This window comes from Hemicordylus capensis, chromosome 6, assembly GCF_027244095.1.
Source record: "Hemicordylus capensis ecotype Gifberg chromosome 6, rHemCap1.1.pri, whole genome shotgun sequence".
Lineage (NCBI taxonomy): Eukaryota > Metazoa > Chordata > Lepidosauria > Squamata > Cordylidae > Hemicordylus > Hemicordylus capensis.
In genome coordinates this window covers 98,729,265-98,752,798 of record NC_069662.1, presented here as the reverse complement: position 1 = coordinate 98,752,798, position 23,534 = coordinate 98,729,265, and the positions used below count along the sequence as shown (strand labels likewise).

Sequence of the window (23,534 nt, the reverse complement as noted above, 5' to 3'; positions counted from 1 at the left end):
TTAGTTTCACTTCATCTGTAAACCTCTTTAAATTATTATTGAGCTTTGCTTAATTAAACCTCTGTTAGCATTCAACACTGGTTTGAGCCTATTGCCTGCGAATCCCAAACAACCTGTTGCACATCGGCTGGCCACCGGTGGCAATACAGATGGAATTTAACCAAATTACACTGTCAGAGCAATGAAAACATGGTGTAAGCTAGTTCCTTGTGGAATTAGTGGAGGACTCTTTATAGACCATTTTTAAAAGCTTTACGAGAAACAGAGTTGAGGTTTTTAAAATATCCCCCCCCCCCGATTGGATTCAGGATGGAAATGAAAACTGCATCGGGGAGGAAGGCAGGACTAGATTTCTGTTTAATTTCCAAGGCTTCCACAAATGAAAAGGTGATTATTTTTTGAGGAAGTTACTTTCAAATACACATTTTCCAGAACAAAATAAGGGAGTATTTAGAGGTCACGTTACAGTTTTTGTTCAGAGTGCATATGCAAGTGTCTTATGTTGATGACATCCCATACCAAACTGCTGGACAACCTTTGCCACCAGTTTCATGCAGGTGTTGAAACAGCATACGGAAGTGTATAGAACTCTGTGGGATACCATAAGCCAATAGCTGCAGCATCTACCAGAAGCTCCCCAGCACCACCCTCTGGAACCTAATGAACAGGTGGGATCAGAGTCAGTCAGTGCCCCCCCTGAGTTCCAGTCCTGCGAAACAGTCCAGAAGGATGCCCATGATGAATAGTATTGAAAACCACTGATAGGATCAGCAGGATCAATAGGGATGCACTCCCCCTGCCTAGTCCATGGCCCAATTCATCCGCCAGAGTGACCGAGGCTTCCGTGTTTCAGTTCCAAAGCTAGGCCACAAGCGAGTCCCTCAGGGACATATTTTTGGGAGGCATAAATAGCTGCAAAGAAAACAAGGAGGATTACAGAAAGTTGCCCTTCTCCATATGTACATGGAAGCATTTCCTGCACACAATTCTTAGTTTGGATGTGGGCCATTGTTAGAAAATAGTTGCAGCCGCATCTACAGCTGTTATGCAATGCGCTCTATGTGGGGCTGCCTTTGTACGTAGTTCAGAAACTTCAGATAGTTCAAAAGGCAGCAGCCAGACTGGTCTCTGGGGTAACCCGGAGAGACCATATTATGCCTGTTTTAAGACAGCTGCACTGGCTGCTGATATGTTTCCAGGAAAAATACAAAATGCTGGTTATTACCTTTAAAGCCCTGAATGGCTTAGGTCTGGGTTACTTTAGAGAGCACCTCCTTCTGCATGATCCCCATTGCACGTTAAGGTCATCTGAGGAGGTCTGTCTCCAGTTACCACCAGTATGTCTGGTGGCGACTCAGAGGCGGGCCTTCTGTGTAGCTGCTCCTGGGCTGTTGAATCCACTCCTGGCAGAAATCTGTAGTTTGAGTTCATTGTTGGCTCTCAGGAGAGCCCTTAAAACCTATCTGTTTGTCCTGGCCTTCCAGGGTTTTAAAAATGTTTTAAATGTTTTAATTGTTAACTAGCTTAGCCCACGCAGAGTATCTGTGTGCCAGTACTTGATTGCTCCCCTCACCCACTGCCATAGCCCCGCTCACCTCAGAGATCTCTCCACCCTCACCTGAGCCGCACTCCTGCTCCTCCATCCAGCTGCTTCCATCTCCCTCACCCCTCTTGGTCACTCCTCCATCTTTTTACTCCACCCTCTCTCCCTTTACTCTACACACGTCACGGTTGCAGCGTTTCTGGTGCCTATTGGCCAAGCTGCAGCCAGCTATCTCCAGAGACCTCCCCACCCTCACCCCGCTCCTCCCCACAGGGCCCTTCCTCGCTGCCACCACTGCCATAGCTGCTCGTTCCCCTCAGGCTGCTGACAGACCCGGGCCCGTCCCTAGCCTGCCTGCTTCCCTCCACCAATGGCCTCGGTAGCCCCAAACAGCAGCAGCGATGGGCAAGCCCATCCCTTGCCCTTCCTTCCTTCCTTCTCTCTTCCCCTACCTTCTTTCTCTCTCTTCCCATCACTCTTCCTCTCTGTCTTTCTTCCCCTCTCTTCTTTTTTCTTTCTTTCTCTCTCCCTTCCCGTGTTAACAGATCTTGTTCATCTTGTTTCCTCATCTAATTCACACAACTTTCCTCCCTCACGACCCCTCTCTTCACAAACCCCTGCTCACTATCCTTTTATATATATAGATTCCTTTCCTCTACAATCATCCAACCAGTAACAGTTGCATTCCAACTGTCCTTAACCATCACAGGATCCTCCTTCCTATCTGCATATGGAATCCCCACTGCCCAATCAGATGCTTCTGCTTGTGAACTCTCGCGAGATCTGTAACCCACGGGATTAGCCATGGGTACACCTTAGAGAATTATATAGATAGATAGATGGTTTTATGCTGTTTTAAAATTGTTCTGTAATTATTGTTTTTAAAGGGATTGATTTGTGGGTTTTATTTTTATTGTTGTTCAACGCCCAGAGCTGTTTGGATGGGGCGGTATATAAATGTAATAAATAAGTAAATAGATAGATAGATAGATAGATGATAAATAAATATACCACTATAGTAATCTATTATTATGTTATCTTCTATATAATTTTCAGTACTTTTTTTAAAAAAGTAATATCACTGTTCTTCTTATTTTACTTACCTGCCTGGTATACATAATTTCTTAGAGTTATTAATATGATATAGTGTCATTTTAAAGAACAAGGTAGTTTGCCACTGTGGCTGATATAGTAATGTGGAAATTCAAATAGTGATTTGAGTCACTTCTGGGAAAAAATAACTACTTTGAGAATTTCAGCTAGCTGGAAAGGAGGATAATTATTTTGCCATTTAGGCTGTCATTTATGGCACTGTTACCCTAAGACTCTTCAATATAAGCATTAAATGGTTGCTGTTAAAAATATAAAACCTTCCTCCAAAGACCTACCTGTGTCCTGTAGTCAGTACAATCTGCACTGAATATTCTGTGCTTACATAACTCTATGGGATCTTCAGCATTGTCAATATCAAACATCTTATATTTTACAATGTGTTTCCAAAATTTCTAATCAGATAGCAGCCTTATGGCCAATCTGAAGTTTTTTGCTGCCATCTGCTGGCTGAAAGCAAGTAAAAGGTAGAAGCAAAATTACTCCATCTAGAGCAGAGCTGCTCAACTTCGGCCCTCCTGCAGATGTTAGCCTACAATTCCCATAATCCCTGGCTATTGGCCACTGTGGCTGGGAATTGTGGGAGTTGTAGTTCAAAAACAGCTGGGGGGCCTAAGTTGAGCAGGCCTGATCTAGAGTAAGTAGAGTGTGCTGTAAAGTTGATTTTGACTCCTGGCTATCACAGAGCCCTATGGTTGTCTTTGGTGGAATACAGGAGGGAATACATTGCCTCTAGGGGTGTGCAATTCGGGTTTTCGGGTGATTCGGCTCGGACCCGAGCCGAATCACCCCTGTTCTGTTTTGTGCCCGAATCTGGGTCACCCGAATCACTCTTGATTCAGTTCGGATTTGGATTTAATCTGAATCCGAATCCGAATCGATTCGGGGGGGTAAAAAGGGGACCAGGGGCAAAATTTTGGGGTGGGGTGGTAGTGCCCAATGGGTAGAGTCTACCACCCCAATTTCAGGGGGATTGGGCAAAATCCTGATTTTTGGTGAATTTTTAAAGTTTTAGTGACTTTGGGGCAGTTTGGGGGCATAGCATGGGATTTGGGCAAAAGGAGTGGGGTGGGGTGGTAGTGCCTAATGGGTGCAGGCTACCACCCCAATTTCAGGGGGATTGGGTAAAGGGCTGATTTTTGGTAAATTTCTGAAATTTTCATGTCTTTGGGGCAGATTGGGGCATATTGGGGCAGAAAGTGGGGCCTGGGGCAGAATAGTGGGGTGGGGTGGTAGTGCCTCATGGGTTCAGGCTACCACCCCAATTTCAGGGGGTTTGGACAAAGGGGTGATTTTTTGAGAATTTTTGAAGTTTTGGTGACTTTGGGGCAGTTTGGGGGCAGAAAGTGGATCTGCCCCAAAATAGTGGGGTGGGGTGGTAGTGCCTCATGGGTGGAGGCTACCACCACAATTTCAGGGGGATTGGGCAGAGGGCTGATTTTTTGAGAATTTTTGAAGTTTGGGTGTCTTTGGGCAGATTGGGGGCAGAAAGTGGATCTGCCCCAAAGGAGTGGGCTGGGCTGGTAGATAGTGCCTAATGGCTGGAGGCTACCACCCATGCCCAATTTAAGAGTGATTGGGCAGAGGGGGGAATTTTGGTGAATTTATTTTTATGAGGTTTGTCTTCATAAGGTGAAGTGTGCTAAATTGATTACTTCCTCATATTATTCATAGTAAAGGAAAGTGTGAAAAAGTTAAAGTGGGGTCATGAGAGTTGTTTAATTGAAAAAAATCTCATTTGCTATGATAGAATGAGAATTCACACCTTAGAAGTTTTTTCTGAGGTGTGAATTCTCATTCTATCATAGCAAATGAGATTTTTTTCAATTAAACAGCTCTCATGACCCCACTTTCACTTTTTCACACTTTCCTTTACTATGAATAATATGAGGAAGTAATCAATTTAGCACACTTCACCTTATGAAGACAAACCTCATAAAAATAAATTCACCAAAATTCACCCCCTGCCCAATCACTCTTAAATTGGGCATGGGTGGTAGCCTCCACCCATTAGGCACTATCTACCAGCCCACCCCACTCCTTTGGGGCAGATCCACTTTCTGCCCCCAATCTGCCCCAAAGACACCCAAACTTCAAAAATTCTCAAAAAATCAGCCCTCTGCCCAATCCCCCTGAAATTGTGGTGGTAGCCTCAACCCATGAGGCACTACCACCCCACCCCACTATTTTGGGGCAGATCCACTTTCTGCCCCCAAACTGCCCCAAAGTCACTAAAACTTCAAAAATTCTCAAAAAATCAGCCCTTTGTCTAAACCCCCTGAAATTGGGGTGGTAGCCTGAACCCATGAGGCACTACCACCCCACCCCACTATTCTGCCCCAGGCCCCACTTTCTGCCCCAATATGCCCCAATCTGCCCCAAAGACATGAAAATTTCAGAAATTTACCAAAAATCAGCCCTTTGCCCAATCCCCCTGAAATTGGGGTGGTAGCCTGCACCCATTATGCACTACCACCCCACCCCATTCCTTTTGCCCAGATCCCATGCTATGCCCCCGAACTGCCCCAAAGTCACTAAAACTTTAAAAAATCGCCAAAAATCAGCCATGAACCGAATCACCCGAATTTTTCGGGTCCGAAATTCGGGTGATTCGGCTCGTGCCCGAAAAATATCGGGGGACATCGGGGGTGATTCGGTTCGGCCCCGAATCACCCGAAATTGTTCATTTCGGGCACAGATCGTTCTGTGCCCGAAATTTTTTGCACATCCCTAATTGCCTCCTCCCGTGCAGTATGAGATGATGCCTTTCAGCATCTTCCTACAGTATATCACTGCTGCCCGATATAGTAGCAGCGAGGATTCAAACTGGCAACCTTCTGCTTGTTAGTCAAGCATTTCGCCACTGCACCACTTGAAGTACTTGCAAGAGTACTTGCTTTTTAAAATTTAAGAGTATTCAATGCTATGGAGGCTCATCTTAGCTGTATGTATACAGTTAACATGTATATATAGAAATTATTAAACTTACTCTGACGTAACTTTCAACATTTCTTCCATTGCTTTAAACTGAATTAAAAGAAACAAAAAACAATAGTGTTACCCAACTGCAATATTTAGAAATTATAGCAGCAATGATGCAAAATTAATCAAACAGCAGTTATTCCTGTTAATAACCATGTCACCACACTATAGATTTTAGTATTTGCATCCAGATACTATACAGCTTTGCTTTGCTCTTGCATATAAACAGAAGCAGCAGCATTCTGTACTATTTGCAGTTTCCGGATTACATACGAAGGCAGCCCCACAGAGTGCATTGCAGTAGTCAAGCCTGGAGGTTACCAGCATGTGCCCAGAGACACAAGTTTTGGGCGGTATAGAAATATTTTAAATAAATAAAATGTGCATCACTGTCTTAAGATCACTCACTTCCAGGAAAGGTGCAGTTGGTGAACTAGCCGAAGCTGATAGGAAGCACTCCTGGCCACCGCCTCCACCTGAGGGATCAGAGAGAGGGCTGGGTCCAGAAGTACTCCCAAACTACAGACCTGTTCCTGCTGGGGGAGTGTAGCCCCATCCAGAACCAGCAGATCTATCCCATTTCCTTGAACTGCAGTTTCCTACAATGAGAATCTCCATCTTCCTTGGATTTAGTCTCAGTTTGTTATCCCTAATCTAGCCCATTACTGCCTCGAAGCAAGCATTTAGGGAAGTTATGCCATCACCTGATGAAGCTGACAAGAAATATCAAGTTGTTTTCTCTCAAAACATAGTAGTGATATAATTGCCATGGTTGCCTCTGCCTCCCCCCAGGACTGCTTGCGCTTTGCAGGACTGGGGCTGTAAAGGTGACTGGGCAGTTTTTCCTGGTTCCACCTGCTGGGCTTACTGCTCAGCCTATATAGGAAGACTGCCAGTGGTGGCGGGCCCGCCACTGGCATGGTCGCCACCAAAGGGGCAACACCAAAGGGGGTTGCCCCTTTGGGGGAGCCACTTTGGGGGAGAAACGAGGGCAAGGGCTGCACATTTTGTCCAACCATTTGTATAGAGGGAGGCATTCAATAGTGGGGCTTCTGTTCAATCAGTTTTAAGTTGTGCTGAGGTTGGGTTGAAGTTGTAATGTGTGTGGGTTTGTCTGGAGATGGGGAGCCAGGGAGTGCCTTTGTTGAAGGTGGGGCAGCTATTCCTGTGGTGGTGGGGAATAGAAGAAGAAACGCTGGCAGGTCAGCAGGCTGCTCCAGGGGAAAGGTGGTCAGAAATCTAATAGCTGTCCCCCTTTCCAGCTGTCCTGCCAACATCCCACATAACCTTACCTTGCTCCTCTGCAATGCCAGGTCGGTCCAAAATAAATCAGAACTCATCCATGATTTGATCATGGATGAAGGGGCCGACCTGATGTGTATTACTGAGACTTGGTTGGGGGAGGCTAGTGGTCCAGTTTGGTCCCAGCTTCTCCTGCCAGGATATTCTGTAGAGGAGCAGGTGAGGGGACGTGGGCAGGGAGGTGGAGTGGCTGTGGTCTATAAGGATAACATCTCCCTTACCAGGGTCCCTGTTAGGGTATCGGACCATATTGAAAGTGTGTACTTGAGTTTGGGTACCAGGGATAGATTGGGACTTCTGCTGGTGTACCGATCGCCCCATTGCCCAGCGGAATCCCTTACTGAGCTCACGGACTTGGTCGTGGAACTTGCATTGGAGTCTCCCAGACTTTTGGTGTTGGGCGACTTCAATGTTCATTTTGGGACCAATTTGTCCGGGGCAGCTCAGGAGTTCATAGCGGCCATGACGACTATGGGCCTATCCCAAGCGGTCTCTGGATCGACGCATATTGCAGGTCGCACGCTTGATCTGGTCTTTTATTCTGATCAGGGTGGTGTTCCGTGGGTGGGGACTCCTACGATTTCCCCGTTGTCATGGACGGACCACCATCTGGTTAAGGTTGGACTTACAACCACTTCCCATCTCCGCAGGGGCGAGGGGCCTATTAGAATTGTCCTCCCGAAGAGGTTACTGGATCCGGTAGGATTCCAAGACGCCTTGAGGAATTTAATGTTGGCTCTGCTGGTGATCCTGTTGATGCCCTGGTTGAGAACTGGAACAACTTGCTCACCAGGGCAGTAGACACGATTGCTCCTAAGCGTCCCCTCCGACCTGCTTCAAAATTGGCCCCTTGGTATACGGAAGATCTACAGGGGCTGAAGCGGCAAGGTAGGCGACTGGAGCACAAGTGGAGAAAAACTCTACTTGAGTCCGACAGATTACGACATGGAGCACATTTAAAGATCTATGCTCAGGTGATACGTGCGGCAAAGAAGCGGTTCTTTTCTGCCCGTATTGCCTCTGCGAGTTCACGTGCGGCGGAGTTGTTCAGGGTTGTGAGGGGACTAGTATCTGCTCCCTCTCCATTGAACTAGAATTTGGAGGCATCAGTTACTCACTGTGGTGTGTTTAATGAATTTTTCGCAGAAAAAATCTCTCGGATTTGGGCCGACCTAGATGGAGACTCCACAATTAATTTAATGTCTGAACTGGAGGTGTCCGACAACTCCTCTTATACGATTCGACTGGATCAATTTCAGTTTGTGACTCCTGATGATGTGGACAAGCTGCTTGGAGCAGTGAGGCCTACCACTTGTCCTCTTGATCCTTGTCCAACATGGCTTGTTCTATCTAGCAGGGAGGCTGTTGTAAGCGGCCTGGTAGAAATCATAAATGCTTCTCTGAGGGAGGGCAGGATGCCTCCTTGTCTTAAGGAGGCAATTATTAGACCTCTTCTAAAGAAGCCTGCGTTAGATCCCTCAGAGTTGAGCAATTATAGGCCAGTTTCCAACCTCCCATGGCTGGGCAAGGTAATCGAAAGGGTGGTGGCCTCTCAGCTCCAGGCGGTCTTGGAGGAAACTGATTATCTAGACCCATTTCAAACTGTTTTTCGGGCGGGCTATGGGGTGGAGACTGCCTTGGTCAGCCTGATGGATGATCTCCAATTGGGAATTGACAGAGGAAGTGTGACTCTGTTGGTCCTCTTGGATCTCTCGGCGGCTTTCGATACTATCGACCATAGTATCCTTCTGGAACGTCTGAGGGGGTTGGTGGTGGGAGGCACTGTTTTACAGTGGTTCCGCTCCTACCTCTCGGACAGATTCCAGATGGTGTCGATTGGAGATTGTTGCTCTTCAAAATCTGAGCTTAAGTATGGTGTCCCTCAAAGCTCCATACTCTCTCCAATGCTTTTTAACATCTACATGAAACCGCTGGGAGAGATCATCAGGGGATTTGGAGCTGGGTGTTACCAGTATGCTGATGACACCCAGATCTACTTCTCCATGTCAACTTCTTCAGGAGCTGGCATATCCTCCCTAAATGCCTGCCTGGAAGCAGTAATGGGCTGGATGAGGGAGAATAAACTGAAGCTGAATCCAGATAAGACAGAGGTACTTATTGTGCGGGGTCGGAACTCTAGAGACGATGTTGATCTGCCTGTTCTAGACGGGGTCACACTTCCCCAAAAGGAACAGGTTCACAGTCTGGGAGTACTTCTGGATCAACGTCTCTCCTTGGTTTCTCAGGTTGAGGCGGTGGCCAGGGGTGCTTTCTATCAGCTCCGGCTGATACGCCAGCTGCGCCCGTTTCTTGAGATCAATGACTTCAAAACAGTGGTACATTTGTTGGTAACCTCCAGACTGGACTTCTGTAATGCACTCTACGTGGGGCTGCCTTTGTACGTAGTCCGGAAACTTCAGTCGGTTCAGAATGCGGCAGCCAGGTTGGTCTCTGGGTCATCTCGAAGAGACCACATTACTCCTTTGTTCCAATAGGTTTCCGGGCAAAATACAAAGTGCTAGTTATAACTTATAAAGCCCTAAACGGCTTAGGCCCTGGGTATTTAAGAGAGCGTCTTCTTCGCTATGAGCCCCGCCGGCCGTTGAGGTCACTTGAGGAGGTCCGTCTCCAGTTGCCACCAACTCGCTTGGTGGCTACACAGAGACGGGCCTTCTCGGCTGCTGCCCCAAGATTGTGGAATGCGCTCCCTACTGAGATATGATCCTCCCCATCTCTCGCAATTTTCAGAAAACACCTGAAAATACACCTCTTCAGCCAGGCTTTTTCAGCTTTTTAAAACTTGTTTTTAAATAGTTCTGAATATTTAATTGTTGTTTTATGATGTTTTTAATTGTTAATTATTGTTTTATGTTTTATAATTTTTGTTTTAATGATTAATTGATTTTAATGGTGTTTTAATGTAAACTGCCCTGAGCCTTTTGGAAGGGCGGTAAAAATGTTTTAATAATAAATAATAAATAAATAATATATATCTAATTACAATTGTGGTTTGGCTGGTCTCCCTCCCCCATCACCCCGGCCCAAACTCCACATCTCCACATTGATTATTACTTTGGTGGGTCTCTTGGGGAATTGTGAGGGAGAACAAAATTGCACTATCCCCGTGCATTTAAGAAGCAGAAGCACTTCTACTTGCACAAACGGAAGTTTGGATCCAAGCCAATGAAATAGGAAACCAATTATTCTTTCTTTACTTTTTTTTGTATAAACCACAAGAAATGTTTACTAAAATAACATTTTTATGTTGTTACTAAAACATAAATACAAGATGGGAAAGAACTTTCCTGTTCTGGATGAGGTTACACTCCCCCGCAAAGAACAGGTTCATAGTTTGGGAGTGTTCTTGGACCCAGGTCTCACCCTGGTGCCTCAGGTTGAGGCTGTGGCCAGGAGTGCTTCTTACCAGCTGTGTTTGATTCAACACCTCTGCCTATTTGAGGAGAATGACCTGAAAACAGTGGTACACTAGCTGGAAACCTCCAGGTTGGACTTCTGCAATGCACTCTATGTAGGGCTGCCTTTGTACGTAGTTTGGAAACTGCAGTTAGTTCAAAATATAGCAGCCAGATTGATCTCGGAGAGACCACATTATGCTGTTCTTAAACAGTACTGGTAGTTGATATGTTTCCTTGCAAAGTACAAAGTGCTGGTTATTATCTTTAGAGCCCTGAATGGCTTAGGTCTGGATTACCTGAGAGAGTGCTTTTCTCGACAAGAACATAAGAACAGCCCTGCTGGATCAGGCCCAAGGCCCATCTAGTCCAGCATCCTGTTTCACAAAGTGGCCCACCAGATGCCACTGGGAAGACCACAGGCAGAAGCTGCGGGAATGCCCTCTCTCCTGCTGTTACTCCCCTGCAACTGGTATTCAGAGGCATCCTGCCTCTGAGGCAAGGCAAGATCCCCGCCACTCATTGAGATCATTAGGAGGGGTCCGTCTTCGGGTGCCACTGGTTCATCTGGTGGCAACCTGGGATAGGGCCTCCTCTGTTGTTGCTCCTAGGCTGTAGAACATGCTCCCCATGGATATGAGGGGATTATCTTCCTTGAAGGCCTTCAGGAGGACCTTAAAGATCCATCTTGTTAGCCTGGCTTTTAATGACATCTAGTTCTAAATTTTAATCTGCTTTTAAATGGTTTTTAAATTTTATTTTATTTTAAATTATGTATTTTTAATTTTAGTGTAAACTGCCCTGAGCCACTTTAGGAAGGGTGGTATATACATTGAATTGAATTGAATTGAATAAATAATAAAACAAGAGTTGCACACCAGCAAATACCTAAAAGTTAAACCCATAGCAAAAGTCAAGCACTTGGCCAATAATGATATATTAGCTTAACCCATGCAGAGCATCTGCACGCTAGTACTTGATTTTTCCTCTCACCCCCTGCCATAGCCCCGCTCACCTCAGAGATTGCTCCACCCTCACCTGAGCCGCACTCCTGCTCCTTCTCCACCATCCGGTTGCTTCCACCTCCCTCACCCCTCTTGGTCAGTCCTCCATCCCTTCACTTCATCCCCCTCACTCCTCTTGGGCACGGCAGCAGTGTTGCTGGTGCCTATTGGCCAGGCTGCATCCCCCTATCTCCAGAGACCTTGCCACCCTCACCCGTTCCTGCTCCTCCCCACAGGAGCAGCAGCAGTGGCGGTTGAATGGGCCCTTCCTTGCTGCTGCCACTGCCATGGCCGCTCGTTCCCCTCAGGTCACTGACAGGCCCGGGCCTGTCCCTTGCCTGCCTCCCTCTACCAATGGCCTTGGTAGCCCCAAACAGCAACAGTGGTTGACTGGGCCCTTCCTTGCTGCCAATAGGTGCCACCATGGTCACTTGTTCTCCTCAGGCTGCTGACAGGCTCAGGCTGGTCCCTCACCCTTCCTTCTTTCTCTCTCCCCCACTTGCTCTTTCCCACCCTTCTTTTCTTCTTTCTTTCTCTCTTCCTTCTCGAGTTAACAGATCTTGTTCCCTCATCTAATTCACACAATGGCAGCCTCCTTCTCCTGAAGGGGCTCTTTCCTTCCTCACGACCCGTCTTCGCAGACCCCGGCCCACTATCCTTTTATATATAGATAGATTCCTCTCCTCTACAATCAAAAACATCTTCCGACCAGTAACAGTGGCATTCCAACTGTCCTTAACCATCACAAGCTGCTCCTCCCTATCTGAATATGGAACCCCCACTGCCCAATTACCATGGTGCTTCTGTTCTCACAGGCTCCTCCTCCCTATCTGCATATGGAATTTTCACTGCCCAATTACCATGGTGCTTCTGTTTGCGAACTCTCACGAGAGCTGCCATACACAGGATTAGCCATGGGTACGCCTTAGAGAATTATACATACAGATAGGACATAAGATACCAAAAGATGCCTTACCTTCGCTAGTCTCTCTTCAGCAGTCTCCTTCTCTCTCAAGTCTTGAATATCTGGATACTTTGGACCACTGTTAAGAAAATATTATTATTTAGTAAGTAAGTAATCTTTATTACGGTCGTTGACCAGCACAAGATTATTATTTATATAGTGCATTTCAAATCTTAAAATCACTTTATATCCATTCTCATTAAAATCTTTAAAGTATGCAGAGTTATCCCTGATTTTGCAGCTGGAGAACTGAGAATGAGAACTTAGTCTGGGGCTACCTAGTGAGTTTGTGGATGAAGTAAGCTACACATAAGTGTAGTATCCAATATTCAAAAAGCTACAAAATTATTCCGTGCAAGGAGTCTTTAGATTTGTGTTTGTTTTTAAATGCAACTGCAAGGCTACATAGAACACACCTTTGGAAACTAAGAGATGTTCCAAAAGCTGTTGATGATATGGCATGAAGATCTAGTGTTCAATGAGAAATCCAGAAACCCACTGGGATGGCATACACTCCTTATGTGACCTGAAGCAGCAGCATTCTGGATCTTGGTCAGAATCTGGAATATTCTTTCAAATTATTTTATCAGATTCTGCAAAGCAAGAAAACTGCTCTCTTTTCTTATTACTAGAAGGATTTTTATGGGGACTGCTGTTTATTTAGCACTGATTTGTACCTGATCCTCCTCCTTCTCCTGGCTTCTTCAAGCTGGCTCTGCAGAATACTGTTGTTTTCCATTAATACCTGCATTTCCAAATGGGTGTTTTCCATTTCACATAACTGACTCTAAATCAAAGAGGAAATGATTCAGTTGCTCCGAAACAAGCACTTCAAAACTGTTCCCCAAGTACACTTGAAGTCAATACCAAATCTGCATGATTATGCACCGACAGACATTTCTAAATTCAAAAATCCAAGACTGGAAAAACAAAGTATGGAACCAGTTTCTTATTGTCATTAGTGGTTTATCCAATTCTAATTTTCTAAACAAGTCCCATAAAACCATACACAATTAAGACCACATTTTCAAAATGACAACAAAGAGTACTCAAACATAGAGCCATTACAGTGGTTTACAAATCATCAGATTAAATGTACAAAGTGCCTGAAACACTTACCTTTAGTCTTAGAATTTCACTGTTCTTAGCTTCTCTTTCTTCATTAAGTTCTGATACAAGAAGCTCCAAGGTTATTGCAGATGCTCTCCGGTCTGCTATCTCCCGCTCTTGCGTTTCTATCAGTTTTACCAGATTTGTGTCTAGGTTAGATGGAGTTTGGGGGCTCTATTAAGAAAAACACACCCATCTGAACTGTTGATTCTCCTTCTGAATACTTTGCAAGTTACTTATAATTCATGAAGGCCTCATGTAAGCATTAGGTTGTATCTTAAACCTGTGTAAGTGGAAGCAAGCACGCTTCAGGGAAATTTCTTGCTCTCTCCTTCCCACAGTAACTGCCTGCGCTCATCAAAAATCTCCTCCTGAGGACCCTGAGGGGAGCTACAGGGAAGATGGGTCAGATTGCTGGAAATCGGTGGAGGCACCTTCTGCAAGTGGAGCTCTGCTTGTAGAAGGTGCCTCCACACCGTTTCCAGTATTTCCCCTCATTCCTTACAGAGCCAGCCCACCCCATTTCCATGGGTCCCCTGACCTTCGGAAGCAGCTTCTGCCGGGGAGGGCGGCCTAGAAATCTGTTTTGAGGAGTCAGTAAAGTTCCCTTGTACAAGCTTTCTTTGGCTCACATGAGATCTAGATACAATCAAAGGTATACTATCTTTATTTCATTTTTTCAGCCAGTATTAATCCAAGGACTCATGGTATACTTTTAATTGATTACTAATGAGAAGGTCCAACATAATGTGGAGAAGGCAAGTGTTGCTTTACAATGGCCATAATTTGTCTGGCTGATGACTGGAATAAAGATTCCATTCCATTCCAATGGCCATGACAATAAAAGCTGCAAGAACAATTTAGTGATCTTGCTGTTTTAGAGTTAAATAGAAAATACTGTCTCCAGAAGAGCTTATAATATAAAACTTCACAGAAGCACCTGTATATAATAAAATACCTGTAAAAGTGCTATAGAAGCAGATTCCAAAGAACAGTCTAATTGGTGCATTTTAAATTCACATTCATTTCGCCGGTTTTTCAGATCATCTGTCTTTTTGTCCAGCTACAGAAAAAGCCAACAGATTGAATAATTGGAAAAGGTTACAAATTGCCTATCCTGAGCAAAACAGACAAAACATAGTTCTAGACATTTCTCAAAAAATCTGGAATATTTCCAACCGTTTCGTACTAACAATTCCCAGAGCCACTGCTCATTTATTTATATAGTTTATTTATCATATTTCTGTACCGCCTGATATATACATCTCTTGGTGGTGCACACATTAGTTAATTAAAAGACAACGGTCATCATCAAGGATTTCTCTGAAACATACCCTGAGTTAGGCTTCTATACTGATATAGTGTGTCTGGATATTGTTTCTCCTGCAGCTAATGGGTTTCCTTCATATCCCAAGAGCCTTTTGCATGAGCTCTCTTGCAATATTTGACTTAGGATTTGCAGCCCTCTTATTAGTTAGGTGCCCACTACTAGACTGGGCTATATTTCATTAGCACACACAACAACTGTTCGGCTACAGTTGACCTGCCACAAGTCCATCTGGGAGTTGGAGAAAAGGAAAATCAGGGATTACACAGCCATTGTTGTAGAATCTGGGCCTCACAGCATGAGAGGCAGGGGCTTATCTGCCTGCCACTAACTGTGATAAGTATAGCCCTGCATTTTAAAGTAAATCTCAGACACAGGACCACTGCAATAAGATGCCTACAGAGCTTACACCATCAGGAAAAGTGGACAAAACCATGCACTACAGGAATATGTGGTCCAGTTGCACAGATATTGCTGCCAATGAAGAGAAACTCCTGGGAACATTAAACAAGAGCCAACAGCAATGCACAAGAGGACTAAGCACTCATGCACCATTCATTCCATCACTGGAAGGTTAAGCTAGCAAAGCTTTTATCGATTTAAGGAAAACAAAAACAACCATTCTGACCTCTCCACCATTTTCCAGCGGCAACACTACTCTCCTTTACCTGTTGCTGAAGTTCATGAATTAATGCTTCTTTTCTAGTTAGATCTTCTTGTGCAGACTGAAGAAGCAAGGCATAATTTTTGGAAGCTTCTGTTAACTTGCTTAGCTGCTCAGAGGTATGGTGCAGGTCTTCACAAAGAAGTTCTTTCTAACAAAGGCCAAACAGGACCAAAGGTGCAAATCACTACCCTGTAGTTGACATGGTACAAATAGTATGTATTGCATACATAGCCTTCCCTGCCTCTCAGTTTTTCTTCTCAGCTGCTCTTTAAATGCAATAGTTTTGATTACAAAACCAGTGATTCAGTATTCTAAACCCCAAATAAAATTGACATTATGTTGCATTTCTAAGTAAAGTAATCCTATTCTAAAGTAGGCTAGTTGTGCAGTACATCACGATATTCTATTTCTAACCCCAGAGATTAAGTGCACAACTCAAATACATCTTAAATTAAGCCAGAAAGGTTACTTTAGTATATTAAGACACAGCTGGAATCTAAGCTATGAACTGTTCTGTGGGGGCAACTGTATCTATACCACTTGCTAGTCAGTTTAGATACGAGGATTTGGCGCCACTTAGGACCAAATTACACAATATGTTAAATGCATAGTTTGTTCCTGTGTGCATGTTTAGTTTCACTTAAAAACAGTGATGGGGGGAAAGGGAGATCAGGATGGGGACCATGACATGCAGGGAATAGGTGTTTAACTCTTCCTTCTCACACTGCAAACCTGATCATCACCTCCCACCTAAAATGCTATAAACAGGATTGACAAACTTTCCAAAGCCATACAACTGAAGATTAACAAAGTAAGAACCGTAAAAGAACTTTTCACTTTTCAATTGTTATATATATACTAGTATTTTTAAGCCCGTTATGATAACGGGCGCTAGCTTTCTATCCCGTCTTTTCTGTCTCTCTCTGTCTCTCTTTCTGTCTCTTTCCCCCCCCCCCCTTGTCCCCTCTCTCTTTTTGTTTTTTGTTTTGTTGTTGTCTCTGTTTTTGTTCTTCCTTATTTTGCTTTTACTTTTTTGGGGGTGTGTGTGGATGAATAACGGCCAAAATGGCCCATGAGAAGGTGGCCGCCCCCGCCTATCGCCCTCCCGCGCACCCAGCTGCCGGAGCCCACCTTACCCGCTCCAGCCCGAAGGAGAAGAGAGGAACTCGGGAACAGAGCTACTCTCTGTGTTAAGCTGCTGCCCATACTGTCGCAATGGACGCAATAGGCGTCCTTTGCGTCCATAGCGGCAGTTTGAGCAGTGACTTAGCACAGAGAGGAGCTCTGCTCATGAGCTCCTCACTTCTTCTTTGTGAGCTCCTCTCTTTTCCCTCGGGCTGGAGCGGGTAAGGTGGTCTTCGGCAGCTGGGAGGGCAATAGGCGGGGGCGGAGACCTTCTCATGGGCCATTTTGGCCCTTAATCTTTTTGCGGGGGAGCGGGGAAGGTGATTTTGGGCAGCTGGGAGGGCGGGTGAGCAGGCGGCGGTGGCTGTGAGCGGGCGGGGGCCTCATTGGCGGCTTCGCCGCCACCTCGCCCAGCTTCATTTTGGGCAGCTGGGAGGGCGGGTGAGCAGGCGGGGGCGACGGCTGTGAGCGGGCGGGGGGCCTCGTTGGCGGCTTCGCCGCCACCTCGCCCAGCTTCCCTGTCCCCCGTCTCGGTCTTCCCCCGCCGCCTTTGCCCTCGCCTTTTTCAGGGCAGCCGCTTCTGGTTGCCTCGGCCTCCTCTCGCCGTGCCGCCTCGGCCACTTTCCCCCACCGCCACACACTGGCTAATGGTTGCCCGTGGCTGTGGGACACTGGTGTCTGAGGTCCTGTGTCCCTTGGGCTCTTCTGGGCCTGCGCTTTGCGCAGGCCCAGAACAGCCCAGGGAGGCAGGGACGCAGATCCCCAACGTTCCAAAGCCACGGCCACTCACTTAGCCTTTTATTATATAGGATAAACAGCGCTTAAAAAACCAACAGCATTTTAAAAGCACTTAGTTCAATCTAATCTCTTCATTTGTTTCCAGTTGCTACTAACTAAAACTTCATTTAACCAACCATGAGGACTTGAAATTCCTCTCCCCCACCCACCGCTGCACTTTTTAAAGAGGAAAACCAAGAGTCAATATTTCATCAAGAATATTTGGATCAGGAAAGAACATGACCATTTCATATTCTAGCTATATGATCCTTGCATCAATAACATATTTCAAACACATTATTTTCAACGTTGAAGGTGCATTATAAAACATGAAAGCCTCAATACTAGCAATCTTACCTCAATTTTGTCAGCAGTCTGTACTCTCTCTAATGCTTCCCTCAGCTCTTCAATTTGCCTTTCTTGATCTTCTATTATTGCTTTGCTTTCCTCTTTTGCAGCCAAAGCAGAATTATATTTACACTAAGAAAGCAAGAGTATCAAGTTAGAGCAGAAAAATGCATTTATCAGCCCATAACGCTGCATGTAGGTTTGTAGAAACAATTGCTGAATGAATCTATTTTGTTGCATACCACAAAGCCAATTAGAAGACTGAGAATAATAAATACAGTGACTTACAAAATAAACAATTTCATTAAAAATGTTTGCTTATATACTCAGCTCTAGGCCCCTATTAGCCAGAAAATATTGTGAATGAAATCACTTGAAGGTTCTCCTAGTTCTGCCACTACACTTCTTAATTTTTGGAACATCTGAGGTTCTGCACTAACAAGCATTTTAAAGAGACAATAAGTCACTTATTCTAGCCTACAGAGGTGCTATAAACAGTTCCATTTCCAAGACAGCCCACGGAGCCAGGAGCATTCAGCATAACCTGCTGCTGGAAGCACCTAAGCTTCTGTTATTTCACTTTGACACACTGCTTTTGAACAATCTAAGCAAGAATGAAGCATACATTTATGTCCTCCAGCTCTCTTGTCAGCCCTTCTATGCACTCTGTCTTCTGACTGGTAGATATCCTCATCTTCTGGATCTGACTCATCAGGTCCGTTACAACCTCCTGAAATAGTGACATTGTATAAATCTTTATTTTTATTAAAACATGCATGACAGTAGGAAGACAATGTAGTGCTACTAGATAGTTGCTCATTATTTCCATAGATTAGCATCAAGATGAGGCATTATAAACAACTTGCTTTAAAAAAGACAGCCAGCCAACTACTGCTGTCAAATATTTGGCTTTAAGGGGCAACAGCTGCGTAAAAGGAGAATATGGCTTCTTAGCACCATCACCACTGAAACTTAAACTCCTTATATAAATTTGATAGCTTCCCAACCAAGACTTTAAGATGTTTCTCACAGGGAATAAGTTTCTATAGCAATTTTCAAGTACAGGCCTAGCACTATTTACCTTTTACTAGAGAAGTGAGCATCAATTTTTTGGGCTGCAGTTTCCAATATGAACAGTCTTAGAACACTTCCATTACTGGTGTGTGTGTCAGTATAAATTCACAAATATATACAATTATTACATATTTATGAAAGCATACAGAAATTATATACATACCTTATCAGCAGTATTTGTCTTTTGTAGAGAAGCAATAACATCTTCAGCAGCAATTAAATTTTGCTCCATTTTCTGCAGCTTTGTTTCCTGGAAGAAAATTGGTTTCAAGCTATCACTAGACTTTTCATGGCTTGAGGGCTCAAACGGTTTGAGCAGTATAAGATTTGGTAGAAACCTCTTTTGGCCAGTGGAGTTTAATATACACCTCTGCCATTGTTGCTACACCAGCAGAATGTATCAGCTGTTGATATGTCAGCGGAATGCTATGGAGATGTATCTGCATCACCAGTGTGACTCAATTAATGCCTGGCTCCATATGGGGCAAGGACACAGGTGCTTTGTGAGTGAGATGGGAATTAGCTGACCCCTATGCCAAATCTTATATCTCTTCCAGTCCATGGCCATACTCCAAATGACAGCATAATCTTATGCCAATTCCCAAAGTGGTGCAAGTCAAATGGAATACACTGAAATCAATGAGGAGCCAAAATGCACTCCCCCTGCATAACAATGGTCTGACTCCGTATATGGCAGCTTCCTATGTTCCTAAATTGTTCACTCCCTTAAAAAATGTTTTGCAGTCTGGATGGGAGAATACTGTTGACCCATTCCACCCCTTATGCTTTGACGATTAGCAGCTAAATGCACCCTTAGAGACGCATTTGCCAAGCCACCAAGCTTCAAAGAGGTCATGTACAGCAATACCTGTTTTAGACGCCTTCCTAAGAAGGTAACTATGCTTACATGCGTATACTGCAAACCTCCTCCATGTGCAACCATATTTTTTTCTTGTTGACGGCCTTCTATTATTAAGTAAAAATTTCCTTAACAACCAATTCTCCATGCTGTCATCTGCAGTGTCTTTACATCCAGATGCTGCACCTTCCCGCCGTCCTGCACCAGAAGGTCTGACCACAGAGGGAATCTGTGAAAACTCTTGAGAGTCTGAAAAGCAGTGCAAGCTAAGGCTGGCATCACTAGTATGCAGATTGAGTTGTCCCTCATGATCTGCACCAGTACATGGTTGATTAATGGCTGAGATGGAAATAGATGTCCCCACAAGTCAAAAATCTGTTGCAGATAGATGCTGTTGATCTCCCATTCGTGGTGTTGGTAGAGTTGTTTTGATCAATCGAGGTAGTCCGTCAATATATTGTCCACGCCTCTTATGTGTATGGCTACAGGGTACACTCTGTGGCAGATGCACCATTCCCAAATCTGTATACTCAAGGCACAGAGCAAGCGGGACACTATCCCCCCTTGCCGATTCAGATACGCAATGGCCATCGTATTGTTCAGCTGAAACTGCACCACTGTGTTCCTGAGCAGCGGCTCAAACACTTTTAGTGCCATAAACACAGCCAATAGTTCCAAGTAGTTTATGTGTCGATGACTCTGCCGTATTGTCCACCACCCCTGCATCTGGTGCTCGGCACAATGGGCCCCTCATCCCAACAGGGACACATCTGTCGTTACCCACTGAGTGGGGGGTTAACAGCTCGAATGGAACCCCTTCCAACAGATTGGTCTCCTCTGTCCACCAGTGTAGAGAATGTAGTACCGTCTGTGCAACTGTCAGCAGCTTGTTTTGGCTGTTAACATTGTGGCGGAAGTTCCTGAGGTACCACTTCTGCAGTTACATCACATGCAGACATGTGTAACACACCATGGTATTACAGGATGCCATTAGGCCCATCAACTACGGTATGCTTTCCACAGACTGTATTGTGAAATGGCAGATCAAGTCCCTGATGTGCTAATAGCGTTCTGTTGGTAAGAATGCCCTTTTTAGTTGCACATCCAGAATCGCTCCAATGTAACTTAGGCATTTCTGTGGTTCCAGGTTCGACTTCTTTCAGTTGATGTTGATGCCTAGATCCCGCAGCAGATCTGTGGATCTATGAACGTAACCTTCCTTTGTTGCCACCTACCAGAAGCCAGTCATCTAACTGGAAAACCATAACACCATCCATCCATAAGTATGCCACTACCACCGCCATGACTTTCATGAACACACTCAAGGCTGTTTATAATCCAAAGGGAAGGACAGAATATTGGTACACTGCATCTCCCACTGTAAATCTTAGATATTTGTGGTGGTTCCCTTGAATTCCCATGTGGAAGTAAGCATCCTTCAAATTTAACTTTGCCGCCCACTCCTCCCTGCACAGGAGAGGCAGTATCCCTTGCAATGGAGTCATTCATTCAACAGTTGAGATCCCAAAGGTCCATGATTGCCCAAATTCCCCCATCCCTCTTTGGGATCTGAGAATAACGGTAGTATAACCATCAACTTCTGACAGAGGCGCCGTTTTTCTTTTCACCTTTCCCTTTGGTTGGTTCGGCGGTTGGTCCAGTGGGTCTTGTGGTGCACATGGTATTTGTGATGCTTCTTGAGGCCGTGGGATAAATAACAATGCAGGAGACTGCACAGGAGGCAGCTGCTGGTCTGGCACTGAAGCAATAGACTGGCAGGCAATTGAAGTAGTTTGTGTCTGTGAATCTGATTGCCTCACAGGGAGAAAGTGCTGGAGCCACTGCATTCCTCATTGTGCCTTCCACAATTAGTATTCTGCATAATTATCAGGATATACTGTGGTAGGATTATGTCTAAATCCACAAGAGTGTGAGAGTTCTCTATGCTGCATAAATCCCTGTGCAGTAGCATATTGTACTGGTATTTTCCGGTATTTGTACTGGTATTTCCCAGCCACTGCAGTAGTGGCCGTAGACACCAATTGTGGCAACATCAGGACTGGTCTCGATGCCACGGGGACTCCTCCAGGATAGCGTAAGGGAGACATCCATTTATTTAGCATTGAAGGCACAGTGGTCAAGATTCGGAGTGGCGACATCGAAGGCGTCTTCAGTATCGAGTGCAGAACCTCATCGGCCTCCTGGTCAATGTCAAGGCTGCTACTCAGAAAGCCTTGGAAAGTAGGCCATGAGTGGGTACTGTTAGAAGAGTCCAGCATAGCCAACAACGTGGTAGCAGTATTCGGATCCAGAGAAGCCTCATCTTGATCCTGATCCTCTGTTGTCAAATCAAAGTAGTCCCTGCTGTGGTGTTGCTGCTGTAGCAGGATAGAGGGGGATTGAACCAGAGTCTGTGCTGGAGACAGTTGTAGAGTCCTGTGCAGCACGCCCGCCACCATTGTGGACGACTTTGTAGCCACTTCTGCTGTCAACATCGATACTGATGTCAAAGTTGAGACTGGAGTCTGTTTCGATACTGAAGGAATAGCTTCCAGTGTCGATGGCGGGTCTCTCAATGTTGACGGTGAACCCCTCAATATCGACCAGTCGATGTCAATGATGAACTCTTGCTCTGCAGTCCAGTCTTTAAAGGCATGCTGCTTTTCGACCTCGACTTGGTCTGATGTTTCTTGGGTGGCAGAGAATGCCCTTCCTCGTCCGAGGAGCGTCTCCCCTTCTTTTCCTTATGCTGATGCCCTGGCTTCGAGACCGCTTTTGGCTGCTTGAATTCCAGATCAGCAGTGGCTTTAGTAGTAGCAGATTCTAACTGCTCAGTAGATTCAGAGTATGACGCCGAACCAGTCCCCAGTCCCAATGTCGAGGGGAAACTTGGTGTTAGAAGCCGGAGCGCCTCGTCATAAAGAGTTGTTCTCAACTGCAGTACTCGGTTTTTCAAAGTCTGTTTAGAGAACAAGCAGCAAATTTTACAAGCCATTGGGTTGTGCTGCACTCCTAAGCATAGCAAGCACGAATCATGGTTGTCTGTGGATGGCAATTTCGCCTGGCAATCCATGCAGCGCTTTAATATTTTTTTTAAGTTTCCATCGCTGCAACCGCACACCCCATGGCATGCAGAGTCTTGATTTTAGTCCAAATTACCAAATTTAGTCCACACAACGAAAGAATAGTCAAACAGTCTGCTGTCAATAGGAATAAAAATAAAAAAATCTTCCTTCACTCACTCACTCAAGAATCAGTTTGACCTGAGGAGCCAGCAATGAGGTGTTGACACTTTGGCAGTCAGAAACTGAGAAAATGGCACCCCCAAATGCCGATTTCAACAGAAGCACAGAGCACGCGCAGTGCAGAGTAGGCATCACGAGGAGTTAGTAAATCTATCCGCGAGGTCCCTGCGCAGGTGCAGAACCCATTCATTATGCAACAGAATATGATTCAGATCCATGGGAACCATTTCTGATGGGAACCATGGAGAAAGGGCACTATGGGAAGAGTAGCTTAATGGCACAGCGGGAAATGACTTGATTAGCAAGCCAGAGTATGGTATGTTTCCCAGACTATGGGAATCACCAATATCGGGCAGCAGTGATATAGGAAGATGCTGAAAGGCATCATCTCATACTGCACGGGAGATGGCAATGGTAAACCCCACCTGTATTCCACCAAAACCAACCACAGGGCTCTGTGGCTGCCAGCAGTCTACACCAACTCAACAGCACACTTTACCTTTATTTTGCTAATACCTTTTTTCTTGGAACATTGATCACTTCATACACAAACAACTAGAACCTCTACCACCCCAACAAGTTATGCAGTTCACTTCAAACAGGAGAGCAGGGTTGTGTGTGTTGCAATATCATGCATCAAAATATGAATGCTGCAAATGTCTTAATGCCTCTTCATTGCCCCTT

At 45.1% G+C, this 23,534-nt stretch overlaps 1 protein-coding gene across 6 annotated transcripts in view; it reads right to left on the bottom strand.

Annotated features, from left to right (window-relative positions):
- The window catches only part of KIF15 (kinesin family member 15), an 89,122-nt gene that overhangs the window by 7,294 nt on the left and 58,294 nt on the right, over window positions 1-23,534 (bottom strand). For 5 of the 6 annotated variants that reach the window (XM_053260953.1, XM_053260949.1, XM_053260950.1 and 2 more), the window contains 9 exons: window positions 18,910-18,996; window positions 18,298-18,402; window positions 17,682-17,804; window positions 15,424-15,570; window positions 14,387-14,491; window positions 13,438-13,602; window positions 12,996-13,105; window positions 12,331-12,397; window positions 5,643-5,680 (listed from right to left, as the gene is read on the bottom strand). In XM_053260953.1, the coding sequence (XP_053116928.1) occupies window positions 5,643-5,680; window positions 12,331-12,397; window positions 12,996-13,105; window positions 13,438-13,602; window positions 14,387-14,491; window positions 15,424-15,570; window positions 17,682-17,804; window positions 18,298-18,402; window positions 18,910-18,996 (947 nt within the window). Of the gene's footprint in view, window positions 1-339; window positions 913-5,642; window positions 5,681-12,330; window positions 12,398-12,995; window positions 13,106-13,437; window positions 13,603-14,386; window positions 14,492-15,423; window positions 15,571-17,681; window positions 17,805-18,297; window positions 18,403-18,909; window positions 18,997-23,534 lie in introns of those variants that run through there. The other variant, XM_053260954.1, reaches the window with a different exon arrangement.